The 15,303-nt window shown below is 51.5% G+C and overlaps 8 protein-coding genes across 8 annotated transcripts; 5 read left to right on the forward strand and 3 right to left on the reverse strand.

Annotated features, from left to right (window-relative positions):
* Positions 1-173: 173 nt before the first annotated feature.
* Positions 174-815, reverse strand: PV08_01647 (uncharacterized protein; the record flags this gene model as incomplete). The annotated part of the gene is made up of 1 exon (XM_016376008.1): positions 174-815. One exon carries the CDS (start codon positions 813-815, stop codon positions 174-176), a length of 642 nt encoding a protein of 213 aa, XP_016241284.1.
* A 588-nt stretch (positions 816-1,403) lies between these two features.
* Positions 1,404-3,752, reverse strand: PV08_01648 (uncharacterized protein; the record flags this gene model as incomplete). Its single annotated transcript, XM_016376009.1, has 1 exon — positions 1,404-3,752. The coding sequence occupies one exon, from the start codon at positions 3,750-3,752 to the stop codon at positions 1,404-1,406; it is 2,349 nt and encodes a 782-aa protein (XP_016241285.1).
* A 441-nt stretch (positions 3,753-4,193) lies between these two features.
* PV08_01649 (uncharacterized protein) lies at positions 4,194-6,185 on the forward strand (the record flags this gene model as incomplete). The annotated part of the gene is made up of 1 exon (XM_016376010.1): positions 4,194-6,185. One exon carries the CDS (start codon positions 4,194-4,196, stop codon positions 6,183-6,185), a length of 1,992 nt encoding a protein of 663 aa, XP_016241286.1.
* A 739-nt stretch (positions 6,186-6,924) lies between these two features.
* PV08_01650 (uncharacterized protein) lies at positions 6,925-7,632 on the forward strand (the record flags this gene model as incomplete). Its single annotated transcript, XM_016376011.1, has 1 exon — positions 6,925-7,632. The coding sequence occupies one exon, from the start codon at positions 6,925-6,927 to the stop codon at positions 7,630-7,632; it is 708 nt and encodes a 235-aa protein (XP_016241287.1).
* Positions 7,633-8,279: 647 nt separating this feature from the next.
* Positions 8,280-9,925, forward strand: PV08_01651 (uncharacterized protein; the record flags this gene model as incomplete). Its single annotated transcript, XM_016376012.1, has 4 exons — positions 8,280-8,457; positions 8,519-9,123; positions 9,185-9,531; positions 9,595-9,925. 4 exons carry the CDS (start codon positions 8,280-8,282, stop codon positions 9,923-9,925), a joined length of 1,461 nt encoding a protein of 486 aa, XP_016241288.1.
* Positions 9,926-10,308: 383 nt separating this feature from the next.
* On the forward strand, positions 10,309-11,595 carry PV08_01652 (uncharacterized protein; the record flags this gene model as incomplete). Its single annotated transcript, XM_016376013.1, has 1 exon — positions 10,309-11,595. The coding sequence occupies one exon, from the start codon at positions 10,309-10,311 to the stop codon at positions 11,593-11,595; it is 1,287 nt and encodes a 428-aa protein (XP_016241289.1).
* A 347-nt stretch (positions 11,596-11,942) lies between these two features.
* Positions 11,943-14,210, forward strand: PV08_01653 (uncharacterized protein; the record flags this gene model as incomplete). The annotated part of the gene is made up of 4 exons (XM_016376014.1): positions 11,943-12,411; positions 12,459-13,157; positions 13,206-13,348; positions 13,407-14,210. 4 exons carry the CDS (start codon positions 11,943-11,945, stop codon positions 14,208-14,210), a joined length of 2,115 nt encoding a protein of 704 aa, XP_016241290.1.
* A 496-nt stretch (positions 14,211-14,706) lies between these two features.
* Positions 14,707-15,215, reverse strand: PV08_01654 (uncharacterized protein; the record flags this gene model as incomplete). The annotated part of the gene is made up of 2 exons (XM_016376015.1): positions 14,707-15,067; positions 15,184-15,215. 2 exons carry the CDS (start codon positions 15,213-15,215, stop codon positions 14,707-14,709), a joined length of 393 nt encoding a protein of 130 aa, XP_016241291.1.
* Between the last annotated feature and the right edge of the window lie 88 nt (positions 15,216-15,303).

Genomic DNA, 15,303 nt, shown 5'->3' on the forward strand with positions numbered 1-15,303 from the left:
TAGTTTTTTTGATATTGTCTCGTACAAGTTCGCAATGTGTTTTCATCATACATAGAGGACCTACAAATCCCTCGGTCATTCATTTCTTTGGATATGCAGTAAAAAATCATGATACCCTGGATAGATACGCACACTACACGCCGCTGACAGGCTTGGGCTAGTGAGGCATCATATCACACCAACCCCTTTGCCATCCTCCACATGACCCAAGGGCACTCCCGCACCGCCATGGGCTTCCACTCATTGATGGGTTTACTCGTGTCCACGAGCACCAACTTTGCGCCCATGGCCAGCGTCCCCCCACAGCAGTCGAACAGACTGCCCAGCTCGAAGCCCAGCTGCAACTCGATCAAGCCGAGTTTCTTCTGGACGTCGTCCTTGGGCACGTCGCCGTAGAACAGGCTGAGATGGGGCAGGTACTCGTGCTCCGCCCACTTCTGGGCCTCGCCCTCCGACACCGCGAGGGCCTGCCGCCGACACGCGGCCGCCAGCTTGACGAGGTTGCCGTCCTTGCGGGCGCGGATGGTGACCTTTTTGAAAAACGCCTCGCCGGCCTCGAGCTGCTCGAGCTCGATCGTCACCTCGTCGGTTTCGCGCTTGAAGTCCGGGAGCGCGAGGCTGTCCAGCCATTCCTGCGGCGACGAGCCGTACGTCTTGGCCGGGTCGACGTCCGACGTTATCGTCACGTGCGGGACGAAGTTGTTCTTGGGTGCGTGCGGGAAGTCCGAGGGGAGTGTGCTCGAGATGAGATCTTTGAGGGACCTGTTGAAGGCGTGCTCGTCGCTGGGCGCGATGAGCCAGAGAGAGGAGTGCATCTTTTCGACGGACAACACACAGTAGGTATGTACTCGTCTTGTCGTGCGATTTTACACGTTTGCATCACCTGTAATCGAGTCGAGTCCAGTACAACGGAAACTATCGTCGACGTCCTCCGTTGTCTCCCAAGTTACCGCTACGGGACGAAGGCGAAGTCGAAGTGAGGAAGAAGTGATCAAGTGCGAGCGCGGAGCGAGTGAGACTGACGAGACCACATCAACCAGGTCGCCACATTTATTCAACTTATACCCCTCGGACAGGTGATGGAATAATGTACGAGTACCGAAAATTGAAATGCAACGATTAATAAACTTTCCTTGACGATCATGATGAGGAGCAACTCCTCTAATTCGGTGTTTGTTCTATCGGTCCAAGGGAATCCATACGTAATGCCCTTCAGGAAACTTTCTCCCATTCTATGGGGTAAACAACGCTAATGGGTGCTTCGAGTGTACCGTGCAAAGCACAACACCGTGTCCGACAAGGAGTAATCATGGTAAAAGCATGTACGAAGTCCCCTCTATCTTTGTACACCTTGCCCTTCTCACGGTATATGACGACCTGACCTGTTCAGGACCTCAAGGTATTCAACCATGCCCGTTCACCCCATTTACAGGCAATGGATTTCGAGACTCCAGCTCTCGCAACTCGTCCCTGACAGCCCGATAGTCTTCTTGAGCCTCGCGTTCCCTTCGGCTTACCAAAGTCACATCGTCCCTTAGTCTCTCGAGCTGCACCGCGAGTCCTGCATCTTCGCCAATCTGCAAGGCTCTGAAAGCCTCTAGTTGACCTTGTTGCTCCTCAATCCGTAAATATACGTCTGTGATTTTTTGCCTCAATGCCTTTTGCCGAGCTTGGTAACCGCCCAGATGCAGCCCAAGCTTCTTCTCCAGCTTGTTTCCACCTTCAGCCGCAGCAAGCAGATTCTTGGTAGCCACTTTGAAGGCAGCTTGGTACTCTTCAGGTGTGGTGTTTTCTGTGAACCTTAGAGGGAGACTGTCACGCTCACTGCCGCCAGAGTAGAGAGTCTCAACAGCAGATATGTATAGATCCTGCTCGGATTCGTCACAAGCCTCTGCCCACTCTTGTCGGGCTTGCGTAAGCGCATCATCCGAAATCGTTGTCAGTCTGGGAGGCTTGCCAGTCACCTTCGAGCCAGGAAGTGGGTGTTTCAACGCATCTTGCGCCATCAAAAGGGCAGCTTCTTCAGCAATCATCGCTTGGATGGGGTCAGTAATCGACAAGGCTTCTGAAGCAAGGGAGTTGTAGTCAACCACCCTCGGCCGCGGAAGCGATCTCTGATAAACTTGTGTCTCACGTTTGAACTCAGCAGCTGCGGCAGCTTCTCGAGCTTCCCTCTCGCGTCGATCTACCTCGGCTTGATCTTCGCGCTCGGTCTTGGCCTGAGCTGCTGCCTCCTCCTGTTCTGATGGCAATACCTCAAGCTCCCAGTCCGTTTCCTTGGGTTTGGGCAGCGAAGCAAGTTTAACGCGCAGAGAATGCTTTGCGGCATTCTCAGCTAGCCGAAGATCGCGTGGCGTTTGGCTCACTAGTTGTCGTTCTCCTTTCTCATTGATGGTGAAATTGTCTCGGGAAGTGCGTAGGGGTGTGGCGCCAGGTATTTGACCCCCTGGTCCTCCTTGACGAAAAGGGGTTGCCATTGGATTTGGCGTCACAATCTCATGCCTTCGTGGAGCGATGCCATCGAATCCTGTAGATCCAGTTCCTTCAATTAAGGGTGTATTTTCGCCACCTAGTAAAGACGACTGTGTTTCGGTCATCGCCCGGATGTTTCTGATTTCATTCGCGATATGATCTTCTTGTGCCGGTGCTCGGGGAGTTCGAATGGGAGTAGCACCGACCATGTTCGTATAATTGGACACCAGGCTACGATCGTCATCAGCATCCTCTCCAGCGGCCTTTATCGCTCGGTCTCCTGCCATGCCCATTTTGATAATCTCTTCCAACTCGCCCTCGCTGACCTGGGGAGCCGGAAGATTCAGTGCTCTGCGCTTACTTCGCTGCTCGGCCTCGCGAATCCGTTGCATCTGGCCAGCTTTGGCAGCAGCAGCCATGGCTGCCGAGGATGAATTGTCCTTTCCTTGCTTCTGTCGTTTAGGGTCAAGATTTTCTTCAGGATCTCCTTGTCTCTTTCTCGCGAGTTGTTGTTTCCTAGGATCAAACATTTCTCGTTCTCTCTCATTCTTAACTTCTTCTTCCTGGGTGTCATAGAAACCAGGCGCAGCCTGTTTCTCAAACGGTATGTCTGCATTATAGTCCATTTCACCCTTCTTGCGGGTTGTGATCTTAATATTGATTCCTGCATTTTTCAGCTCACGTCGCTTCTGCAGCACAGCCAACCGCCTTGACTCCTCCAATTGTCTTTCCCGAGCCTTTCGTTTTGCCTTCTTTCCCTGTGTGTTCGCTAGACGTGCTCTTGCTTCGCTAAGCATCTCCTTCTCGTCCTCGTCGAGATCGATAGTATCGGGCCGCGCAGGCTTGGATTCAGGGTCTGGATCAAGTTCGCCAGGCCGTAATCTTCTGACCTGATCCCCAGTAGGTGCAGATGTTTCGCCACCCTCTGGACCCCCCAGGCCGAGCTCATCGTTCTCTCGAGCTTCAGCTTCGTCCAAAAGTCTCTGGTAGCGTTCAAGGCATTGAGTGGCAGTTCGGCCAACGATAGGTGCAATCGTCCGCCACTGTGTTGGCATCACCTTTGCCAGGTGTAGCAACTTCTCGTCCTCTTCCTTGGACCACTCGATCTTGCGAATGCCAGGATCTAGCCATTCTGTCCATCTCGCCTTGCATTGCTTCGGTGTCTTCCGTGCTAATAGAGACGATACTCGCGCCCACTGATTCAGGCCATATTTCGACACCGAGGCTTTGAGGATCTCATCCTCTATGTTGGTCCAGACACCTCCCTTGACTACAGGCATGTTGACGGTGCCAAAGGAGTCTGATATGGGTTTAAGAGAATGTGGTTGTAGGAAGTCGCAAGTCCGAAGCACAAGCCGATCATAAAATCTTCGAATATTGAAGAGTTACACGTCAGACACAATGAATGCTTGGATAATAGTCAAGTCAGAGCGCGCAGGACGAGTTTTATTTTTTGGTCTGACAGCTCAGCCTGCGAATTGGAGTCCTGATCACGTGGAAAGAGCGTCAAGACATGCCGCTTTTAATGACTCTCTATATCTGCAGATTACGACTACGATCCCAATGATGCTTGAACGATTCTAGACGAGCGTTGCTTCATACTTTCCCTGTGTAGCACTTTATGGGAATCTGGGAGTGGCAGCATGTAGGGAGACTCCTGGTATCCAGCTCAATGGAACTTTTCCCTGTTTCACCATCAACATATCAAAGGCTAATGAGGGATGAGAGAACATTCATTCCGCCAGCTCTTCCACCACAGCGGCTCTCGAGATGCTGGCCGTAACAACAAGTTACACAGATGGACTGCGGCTGAATTCCTTGACGACTTGTTGGTATATCTGCCTGATCATGGTCTTGTCATCTGTAAGCCATGCGGGTTTGCCGTACAACCGAACGCCCTATCCAGCCACCTTCTTCGGCATCAGATCTACAGAGACAGGCGTCAGAAGATACTTGATCAAGTAGCAGAACTCGTCCTTCTACAGCCAGCTCAAGTGCCGCTTCCAACGGACATTCCGGAGGCTTTCCCTCACCTTCCTGTGGCCTCGGGTTATCGCTGCAACCTTCCAGGTTGCGATCACTTGTGCATATCTGAGAAGCGCATGAGCCAACACCTGCGAGACCATCACAAGTACATTGGTGTCACAAATATTGATAACAGTTCGCAGCTAGTATACTTACAAACTTTCTTTAGGGGGAACAAACTTCGATATTTCCAAGTCAAACTACATATGAACGAGGACATCTCGAACAATTCCTTGTCCGGGCCTCTTCAGCGACAGTCCGTCAACCTATTTTCGGAATCTAACTACCACGTTTCGCCGTCACTACCATTGGCAGAACCTGAAAGTCTGACCACTAACGAAGCTCCTGGATCGTCTCTTCCAATGAGTCATCTGATGTATCTACACCACTATACTACAGTCACTGCACTCTCAATGACGCGAGGAGCAGAGCCGGGCACCTTCTGGACACACGATCTCCCACTATATGCTTCCACGAAGCCGTTTCTAATGCATGGAATCCTGGGAGTGGCGGCCTTCCATCGCGCAGTTATGACAATCGACCCGGACGAACGACGGAGACATCAATCTGCAGGCTTGTCACATCAGGCAGCTGGCCTATCCGAGTTTCGGAGCCTCATTGACCACCCGACACGAGAAAATAGTACGGCACTTACGGCCTTTGCTCGACTGCTAGGGGTTCAGACTTGTGCGCAGACCCTACTCGAAGCTGAGAGAAATCCACCACGGATGGGTGACCTTAACACATCTGAGATTTCTGAGGTCTTTGAGTTTCTCCTACTCATACGTGGTGGCATTGAGATTCTGCTAAATATGCAAGATCTGCTACCTCTAGATTCAGGACTTATCTTGCCCACAGAAGTTTTGAAGTCACTCCAAGGTCTCGAGTTCACAGCCGAATCTCTCACTGGCCCAGCCTATCGCCTCGCCAACCAGCTCTGTGCTCGACTTGTGCAGACCATGGGCTGCCCGCCATTTAAGTTTCGATTACCTTCCTTGAAAGGGGTGCAGCAACTTATGGACCTGTGTGTTTCTGCAACGGACGGTGCACTACCAATGACCGCCCCCAGGGTCTCTAGTATCGCTCCGGAGCTGGTTTCTGCTGTAGATGATGCTCAGCTTATAAGCAAGACGCTTACGGAGCTTCTTCTGCCCGCAGAGTATACTCATCAATCAACAGAGAAGGACTACTGTACAACACCTTGTCCTCCCCTTCCATGCTACCCTCATATCCCCGCAGCCATCTACGCAATGCTTGCAACACTCCCTTCAAGGCTCACGGCCATAATGCCCTATCCTCATCCTCCCGATCTTCGGGCATTTAACCATGCAATGGCAGCTTTGACAACAAGCTTCTCCCGGAGCTATGCTGTTGATGCAACATGGGCTCGTTGGAACGGACTTGAAAGTTGGACACGCATGCTCCCAACCCATTTCTTTACCATGATAAAAGCCAGGAATCCGTTAGCACTGGTGTTGGTCGCTCATTGGTGTGCACTATTATCAGTGCAGGAACAATACTACTGGTTTCTCCGGGAACACCCACGGCGCATGATGCTCATTATCATTACACACCTATCCGAGGATCTGCAGAAACTGTTCGATGTTGACCGTCTACTATGGCTTGTGAACGACTCATCCCATTCAGAGACTATGCCGTGCCGAGGATATGAAACCTCAGAATTGTAAGCAACACATCATACTATGGTACTTATAATTCTCTCATTAGCCCTGGAAACTAATCCAGTGCCCTTAAATGCACTCTTGTGGGGCTCAGCGATTGGCAACTGCGGACTTAGAGGTTCTCCCTGCATGGTGGGCTTCAGAAGTGCTCGATTTCAGTCACTTTCTCTGACAGAAGCAGTTGTGGTGGGGTTAAGACTCTGCATGGCATGTTTATATTGATTTCAGGCTGCGGTTCTCGCGATTGTGCTTGAGATCTGCAGTTCCCACGAGTCTAACGTCGCCCAAGAGGTCCGAGATCGCATGGATGTCCCACCAAAATCAGACATTTAGGTGATAGGATGCCTCCCCTAGCAGGCACATCGACGGCCCATCATCTACACACTTTGGTTGTCTGCCTAGTATCACCTCATACGAGAACCGACCTTGCTCTGCGTCTTGGATGAAAGTTATTGAAAAGATGGACAGGACTCGGACCGTGGTCATTGATGTCCATCATCACTCATTCCCACCAGCCTACGCCGAATTTCTTTCCACCACAACTCGAAGACCAGCGGGGTGGGTCACACACCCCTGGAAGCCACAGTCGACTTGTGACTTTTGTACCCACAAAGGCATTGATGTCGCCATATTGTCATGCATTCCAGGTGGACCCCATATTGACACTGATCTGAGAAGGGCAGAAGCATTTACCAAGAGTTGTAATGACTATAATGCAGAAGTGACGCAGAACTCAAACAATACAATGGGATTTTTGGCCCACATCACCAATCTGTGTGAAATCGACCTAACACTCAAGGAACTTGATTATGCGTTCGATGTCCTGGGAGCAGCCGGAGTCGCATTAGGAACAAGCTACCACAAGTCTGGGACAGTCTACTACCTTGGAGACGCGCTGTTCACCCCAATCTGGGATGCCTTAAGTACGAGAAAAGCCGTCGTTTTGGTGCATCCAGTGCCTTCGCCTGGCATGGGTACTATCAACGAAAACCTTCCCCAACCGGCGTACGACTTTCCCCATGAAACCGGACGAGCAGCGATAGACCTCATCAGCAATAGCAGTAACATGATGCGGGACCACGCCATGGATTGCAAAATTATCCTAAGCCATGCAGGTGGCGATTTGCCCTTCCTAATTGACCGAGTTGCAGGCTTGATGTGTCACGGTCCTCAAGTTCTCAGACTTGGAAAGTCTTCGGATGATATCCTGGCAGAAGCACGTCGGTTTTACTATGATGCTGCTCTGAGCAGCAGTCCGATGCAAATGTCCGCTTTGCTATCTTTGTTAGGTCATGATTACCAAGACCATATCCTGCTCGGCACAGACTATCCTCCTGCAGGGATGGAGGCGATCGAGTATTTCTCAAGACAATTATGTGACAGTCAAGTGGTGGACGTCACTCGTGTCAGACACAATGCTTTGGCGCTGTTACCTCAGTTCGGGAAGAAATAGCATTCGCAAGCCGACTAGACTTCAAGACGGGCCAGCTTGCTCTCAAGACTGCGGTCCGCACCACGTATAGCCCCAGAAGTGGAGTTTCTGGGCACAAAAACCTGAGGTGTGACCTGATGTGTCCATGTTTTGCATAACTTCGCAGCATGCAGTGCAATGAGTTGGTTGATCTCAGGGTCTGGTGAGGCGTCTTCAAGAGCCAATTTACGTAGCCCTACATCCCCGATACCTACAGTATCTAGCAGCGACGGCTTACAACCTGACTAGGCGCCGAAGCGGTATGGCCCCCGGAACGGCATATAGCGTTCTTAACAAACGGGGCCTAGCGTCATGTAGGTATGAAGTGATACTCAACCCAGAACGAGTTCATTCATCTGTCTTGTTACGCCCACAATGGGACGTTGAAAGACAGGGTGACGTCCCACAAATGATCCTGTCGTGGACGTGGGACAGAGCCATATTACAGTCTTGTTCGGTGAAGCTGACTTCGACGCAGATAAACGGGAAGAACCTATGTGACTACCTAGGAAGCGCTAGCTGCACATGGCCCTATAAATTCGGGCCGTAGAGGCCATGATTTGGTATTTGAGTGATACTGATGTATGAGATGTCCACTTGCTTGAATCGTTTGATGCAACCTTGCTCTCATGGGTGACGTGAAAGAATCCCCAGCCGTCGTCGACGGTGTCCACAGGCTACCCAGGAATGGAATCAAAGTTATAGTTATTGGGGCCGGTGTTGGGGGTTTACAGGCAGCGCTCGAGTGCTGGCGTAAAGGCTGCGATGTTGTCGTTCTGGAGAAAGCTGAAAGCCTGTCACCCCTGGGTAAGCAAAATCCAACACGAAATTCGTGGTGTCGACTAATCGACCTCACACTTTCTTCCAGGAGACTACTTTACAATCACTCCGTCAGCTTTGACGACTCTCAAGGACTATCCCAGTATGCATGCTGACTATCACAAATGCGTCTACGACTGCTCAATCCATGTATACACGCCATCTGGATTATCCATTCACTCCGCGATGCCGGAGTGGAAACAACCGGGCGCTGTTCATTCCGCACCGGATGTCGACATTTCATTCCTGAAGAGGCGACCAGTCTACGCCCAGATGCAGCTGGACCAACTGAACAGACTCGACATCCCGGTACATTGGGGCGAAGCTGTGACTGCTGTGCGCGAGGAGGACGATCTTGTGATCGTAGTTACGTCTTTGGGCAACCAATTTGTTGGCGACGTGTGCATTGGGGCCAATGGCATTGGGTCTAAAATCCCCGGATTTGATACTGGACCTGAGACCAAGGTTCAGGACAGCGGCTATGCGGCAGCCCGGGTAGCGTTTCCTCGTTCAACGATCGAAGCCGGCTCCCTGGCATCCACGCTGTTTAAGAACATTGATGTTCAGCCGGAGTTCCGAACATATGTTGGACATGACATCCACCTGATCCTCTTCCTAACTCGAGATTGGGTGGCATTCACATTTACACATCCGGTGAGAACCAGTGTCATATTTGTCTTGATTTGTCGGGGGAACTAACCGTCATACTTGCCAGGACTATGATAGCGCGCAGGAATCGTGGTCGAACCTCAAGCGGCCGTCAGAACTCATACCGTACCTCGAAAAGGCAAGCGACGAATGGGATCCGGCCGTGCTCGATTTTGTACGATCGTCGCCGACTGGGGTTGTTGACTGGAAACTGAGATGGCGCGACGGCACTGAACAGTGGACATCAGATGGTGGACGCCTCGTTCGCCTTGGTGATGCCGCGCACGCCTTCTTTCCCACATCAGGGAACGGTGCAGTCCAGGCATTAGAAGACACCGTATCCTTGGCCGAGTGTCTTCGTATCGCAGGGAAGAAGAACGTTCCATTTGCAACGAAAGTGCATAACAAGTTGAGGTATGTCCACCAGCGGGCTCTTCTCGCTCATATGCGGACATATTCTGACATTAGGAACGCTAGATTCGAACGTGTAAGCATCCTCCAGCAAACAGGATTCTTGAACAGAGAAGAACTTCACAACGCAGATATAGCAGCTATCAAAGCCGACCGTAGAAAAGCGGATATCGGTTTCTTCAGGATTGGCCGCTGGGTTTGGAATCACGACCCGGAGAAGTATGCGCGAGACAATTATGCTGCTTGTCTGGCTCACTTGACCGAGGGCAAGCCTTTCAGAAACACGAACATACCGCTGGGACATGTCTATCAGCCATGGAGTCTAGACTCGGAGAACAAACGTATGCAGGCTGGGATCAAGTCGAACTTGAAAAAGAATGGAGATTGGAGTGCTTGACTATGCTGGAAAGCAGGACGTTGCAGCATCTGTTTGTGGCAAAGTGTAATCCTGTCGTCAATCTTCGAGGGTCGGATAAAAAGGGTCCATTCTCACCGTAGTACCCAAGATGCCTTGCAACAATCCTGTACTTGTAGCTGATGGGAAGGACTTGTAGTGGTCCTGTCTTGAGCACAGTGTAGCTGCAGTTAGAGCGGCACCACATTCACTCTTAAATGGGGCGAGGCCCACTTAGAAGCCCAAGCAGATTTCGGTGTCTCTAGTTCTTGCGGAGAAATCACAGTTATGGGTGCGGCAACTAATTTTTTTTTGAAGATTGGCTGATAAGGTGTAAACTAACCGGGCGAAATTGAAGAGTATTATCAGAACCCAACGATCACAGAATGCCTTCCGAAATAGGTGCACCCCAACAGCACCGGCAGTCCTCAAGAAAGGGCAAGAAAGCCTGGCGCAAAAATGTCGACATCACCGAAGTACAAACAGGCCTCGAGACTCTGCGGGAAGAAATCCTTCAGGGTGGGCCGATTGCAGAAAAGGCATCAGAGGAGCTATTTGCACTGGATACCAAGGGCTCAGAAGATATAAAGAAAAAATACAAACTACAAAAGCCTCTAAAGGTTGATGAGATCTTGTCAAGGCGTTCCGCGGTACCTGCGCTCGACAGTCGCAAGAGACCACACTCAGCGGTTGGAGACGGCGTCATCACCTCAAGCAAGCGTCAGAAGCCGGACTGGGTGAGCAAAAAAGAGATTCAGCGGCTGAGGAATAATCTTGATAAGACTACCTTCTTGGATAACCAGAATATTGAGGCTGAGAATGCCGACTTCGACCCCTGGGCTGTGGAGTCTGTCCCTCTGTCAAGCAAGGACGATTCCGAAGAATACTTACCAAAGCCCAAGCCGAAGGTTGCGCCTGCAACCATTCGAAGAGCGCCAATTGCCATGACGGCTAGCGGCAGACCTGTACGAGCAGTTCAACAACCGGAGGGAGGGGCAAGTTACAATCCAGCCTTCGAAGATTGGGACGAACTTCTGAATAAGGAGGGCGAGCGAGAACTACAAGCCGAGAAGGCACGGCTCCTAGAGGCTCAGATCGCCGCAGAAAAGGAACAGAGAATACAGCAACTTGCCTCGGCTCCTGACCCCAACCCGGCAGATGAGGAGAGTGCATGGGAAGGATTCGAGACGGAGAATGACGATCCAGAACTTCTCAACAAGAAGCGTCCTCAACGGAAGACCCCAGCACAGCGAAACAAGATCAAAAGAAGGAAAGAAGCGGAGAGATTAGCAAGGCACGAAAAGCGTATGGGAGATAAGCAGAAGCAAGCAGAGCAGATCATAAATTCTTTGATCCTGCAGCAAGAACGCGAGAACGACTTGGCCAGCAAAGGAGAACCATCTGAACCCGTGGGAACTGATGACCGGGCTTTGAGACGGAGGAAGTTGGGGACTGCCCCTATTCTCCAAAAGCCACTTGAGGTCGTGTTACCCGACGAGCTTCAAGATTCCTTGCGAAGACTGAAGCCCGAAGGCAATCTTCTGAATGATCGCTTCAGAAATCTCCTCGTCAACGGAAAGCTGGAGAGTCGCAAGCCGATATTGCAACCTAAGAAGGCAAAGAAAAAGATCACCGAAAAGTGGTCGTACAAGGACTTTAGTGTAAAGGTGTGATCCCTCGAAGGGCAGTCATATTGGGCGGGAATGCTATGTGTGAGCTACTCTCACCATGCAAACCCGATACGAAGATACGGAACTCGACCCGTCCGAGGGATCTGGATCGCTTAGGTAATCCATATCTACGTACACGTGACAAATCTCTGAAGTCATTATTGGGTGGCTCGAGCTTGCCAATCCCCGTCTCCAACTTGCGATAGCATTAGCAGGACCGCTGTCATTTAGTTCTTGTGCCTTGCTCCATATCAACGCAGCTCAATGCGCCAGCAGATGGGACTGTGATCAGCGTTCAGTCTATGCTTCGTCTCTATTACGCAGTTCTTCTTGTATAGCGTTCTTTTGATATGTCTCTGTTCGGTTCATCTCCTACGGAAACGGCTCCCCTGAACTCCAAGTCGCTCTTCGGCGACGAGCCCGCGCAGCCGACCCTCGCATCCTCCTTGTTCGCGGATGATGGGGGTGAATCACCATGGTCCATGCCAACTCCTAAAAGGAACGCACGGCAGAACCTTGTGAAAAACCTACTCCCTGCCACCGATGTCCCCGATACCTATGTCGACGCCTACGACCTTGTACTGCACGCAAGCGAAAGGACTGGCGTTGGTATAAGCTTGACTGCGCTTAGAAGTATCGTAGAAAGCAGCAATCTGAGCGAGCAGGAGCAACACAAGATCCTTAATTTTGTTGTCCCAGGTGGGCAGGAAAGCGCAAACGGGGTGGGCAGGAGTGAGTTCAACGTCCTGCTGGCCTTGATCGGATTGGGCCAGGAGGGCGAAGATATCACCCTCGATGGCGTCGATGAGCGGAGGCGAAGTGAGTGATGTTTTGTGACAGGCCTGATACTGGCTAATATCTACCAGAACTGCCAGCGCCCAAGGTGGGCTACATAGAGCAACTTCGAGAGGCTGGTCGTCCGCAGCCCAGTCCTCCCACGGCCTCGAAGCCAACCCCTGTAAGACAGCAGAAGCCACGACAAGAATCCTTCGGCAACGACCCTACCGCAGACCCTTGGGCGAGTCCCTCAAACAAGAGAGTACCGCCTGCTTCTACCGCTGCTCATACCATGGCTTCCAATGGCGTGCCGGACATTGTTAAAAGCGCCTCACCTCCCATTGAAAGGACGACAAGTGCATTCACCACACGGGGGGAACAGGCTGATAGCAATGGCGGCTCTCCGAATGATAGCGCACCCCCCAGTGCCGGCGCAGGCTGGAACAGTTTCAATGGCAGTTCGGCAGGCTTCTCCGTGCAGCCGACTCTGGGTGGAGGTTTTGGAGATGAAGGAGATGACCAGTCCAATGGATCTGGCCATCGGCGCCAGCCTTCTGCGTCTCAGAATGTTACGCTCCCTCCGGGCACGGGAGAGAGCGTCACAATAACCATGCTCCCTGAGAAAGAGGGAATGTTTCTCTTTCAGCATCGCAACTATGAGGTTACCACCAAACGGAGACGAAGTACAGTTGTCAGACGCTACAGCGATTTCGTTTGGCTGCTCGATTGCCTGCAGAAGAGATATCCTTTCCGTCGGCTGCCATTGCTGCCGCCGAAACGAGTTCAAGGTGAGATTTCCCACACGACAACAATTCCCAAGCTGATCCAACTTACAGTGAATGGTACACATCTTTCAGCTGATGCAGCTGTTTTCTTAGAGAAACGCAGAAGAGGCTTGGTTCGATTCACAAATGCGCTTGTCGAACACCCCATCTTGAGCCAGGAGACGCTCGTGGTCATGTTTCTGACCGTCCCTACTGTGAGTCTCTTATGATGGGATGTCCTTTAAATGGACTGACGACTGACACCGGGAGCAGGAACTCGCAGTCTGGAGGAAGCAAGCAACGATATCTGTGCAAGAAGAATTCACGGGCAAGGCTCTTCCTCCGACACTTGAAGACAGCCTGCCGGACACTCTCCCTCAATTATTCGAAGAGGTCCGCACTGGCGTTAAACGCTCGGCGGAAATCTACATCAACATATGTATTTTACTGGAACGGATGGTGAAACGCAACGAAGGGCTTGCTGCTGAGAATGCGAAGTTCAGTACAGCACTTTCGCATCTTCCGGAAGCCACGGCTTCCACTTATACTATCGACACCAACGACGTACCACTTTTGAACGAAGGAATTAGTTCGACTTCAAAACACCTCTCGACACATTCGACGCTACTTGACGATGAGGCGAAAGCGTGGGATACAGGAGTTCTTGAAGACATGAAAGCAATCAGAGACAGTTACGTCTCAATGCGCGACATGTTTGACCGACGAGATAGATATGCCCGAGACAATATCCCGCAACTCGAAAGGCGCATTGAAGCGTCCGAGCACAAATTACAGCAACTGCGACAGAAACCCCCGGGCCAAGTCAAACCTGGCGAGATGGAGAAAGTCGAGAGTAGCATCATGTCGGACAAGGAAAGCATTGTGCAACAACATGCCCGGGGGGTATTCATCAAGGAATGTGTCAGGGATGAAATTGTCACCTTCCAAACCTCGATATATGCCATCAGCCGTCTGCACCAAGACTGGAGTCAGGAGCGGGTCAAGTATGCAGAATTGCAGGCGAGTAACTGGAGGAGTTTGGTTGATCAACTTGAAAGTATGCCCTTACAAGAATGATTTTCATTGTTCGCAAGCGCTTTGTACTTAGTTGGTTGTGGAGGTGAAGTTCCGTATTGCTACTGGAAGATATCACACTAATAAGACCAGCACTTATTGGCGAATGGTGCAAACAATACATAATATGAATTTTTTTCGCCTAGGAAGAACTTTGAGCAGCCCAAGGTTTGGATCGATCTGCTCGCGCTTCACGCCGTTTGGAAAAATTGGTGATGCCACCCTTGCGATCTATTTGTCCGTTGGCTGGATCCCTTAGGTACATATGTATAGGTAAGTTAGATCGGCTCTGCAGGGTAAAAATGCCCGACACCTGCTAGAGTCGCCATGAAGGTCTCTACAGTACGTTATAGACTTTTTGCCAAGAATCTCATTCTCCATCCGTCTGTATTTCTTTTACAGAGAAGAAAGGCCGTGGGCGCGGTACATTCCTTTTCTCGCTCGATGGTCCGGCCGAGTCATCGTTATTTCATGCCGTGTATCTACTTACGCTACCGATCTACGCCTCATCGAGCACGGTGAGACGGCCGTATCCGTCCTCGACGACGTCGGTGTCGACGATGAACACGGCGGTGAAGGTGGCGGGGTTCTCTCGGCTGTTGTTCTCCGCGACCGTGTGGTGGCAGCCGGGCAGCTCCATGAAGCTCTGCCCGACCTCGTAGACGACGGGCGGGTTGCCGTTCATGCCGCTCAGGAACTGGCCGTCCGTCACCGTCGCCACGACGGTCGCGCCGCCGTGTCGGTGGGGAGGCGTGAACCCCCCGGGCGGCAGGTGGACTTGGAGCCCGACGATGGACTTCCCCGGCGCGTTCTCGAGCCGGTAGTCGTACAGCACCTTGACAACTTCTCGGGGCCGGTTCCTGATTCAAAAGAAAACCCCTCCCCCAAAAGAAAGGGGGAAAGGAGAAAGGGGTCAGCGCCGGCTCATGTCTCCCCTCCTTTCAACCATCGTCCCCGGTTTGACCGACTAACTCACTTTGTTTGTTTGGATGACTGTGGAGGGTCCATTGTCGTTTCAGGGTGTGTGTGGGTGGGTGTGTGTGTATACGGAATTGTCGTCGCAGGGTTTGAAAAAGAAAAAAAAGGGGGGGGCGTA

This window comes from Exophiala spinifera (assembly GCF_000836115.1).
Source record: "Exophiala spinifera strain CBS 89968 unplaced genomic scaffold supercont1.1, whole genome shotgun sequence".
NCBI lineage: Eukaryota > Fungi > Ascomycota > Eurotiomycetes > Chaetothyriales > Herpotrichiellaceae > Exophiala > Exophiala spinifera.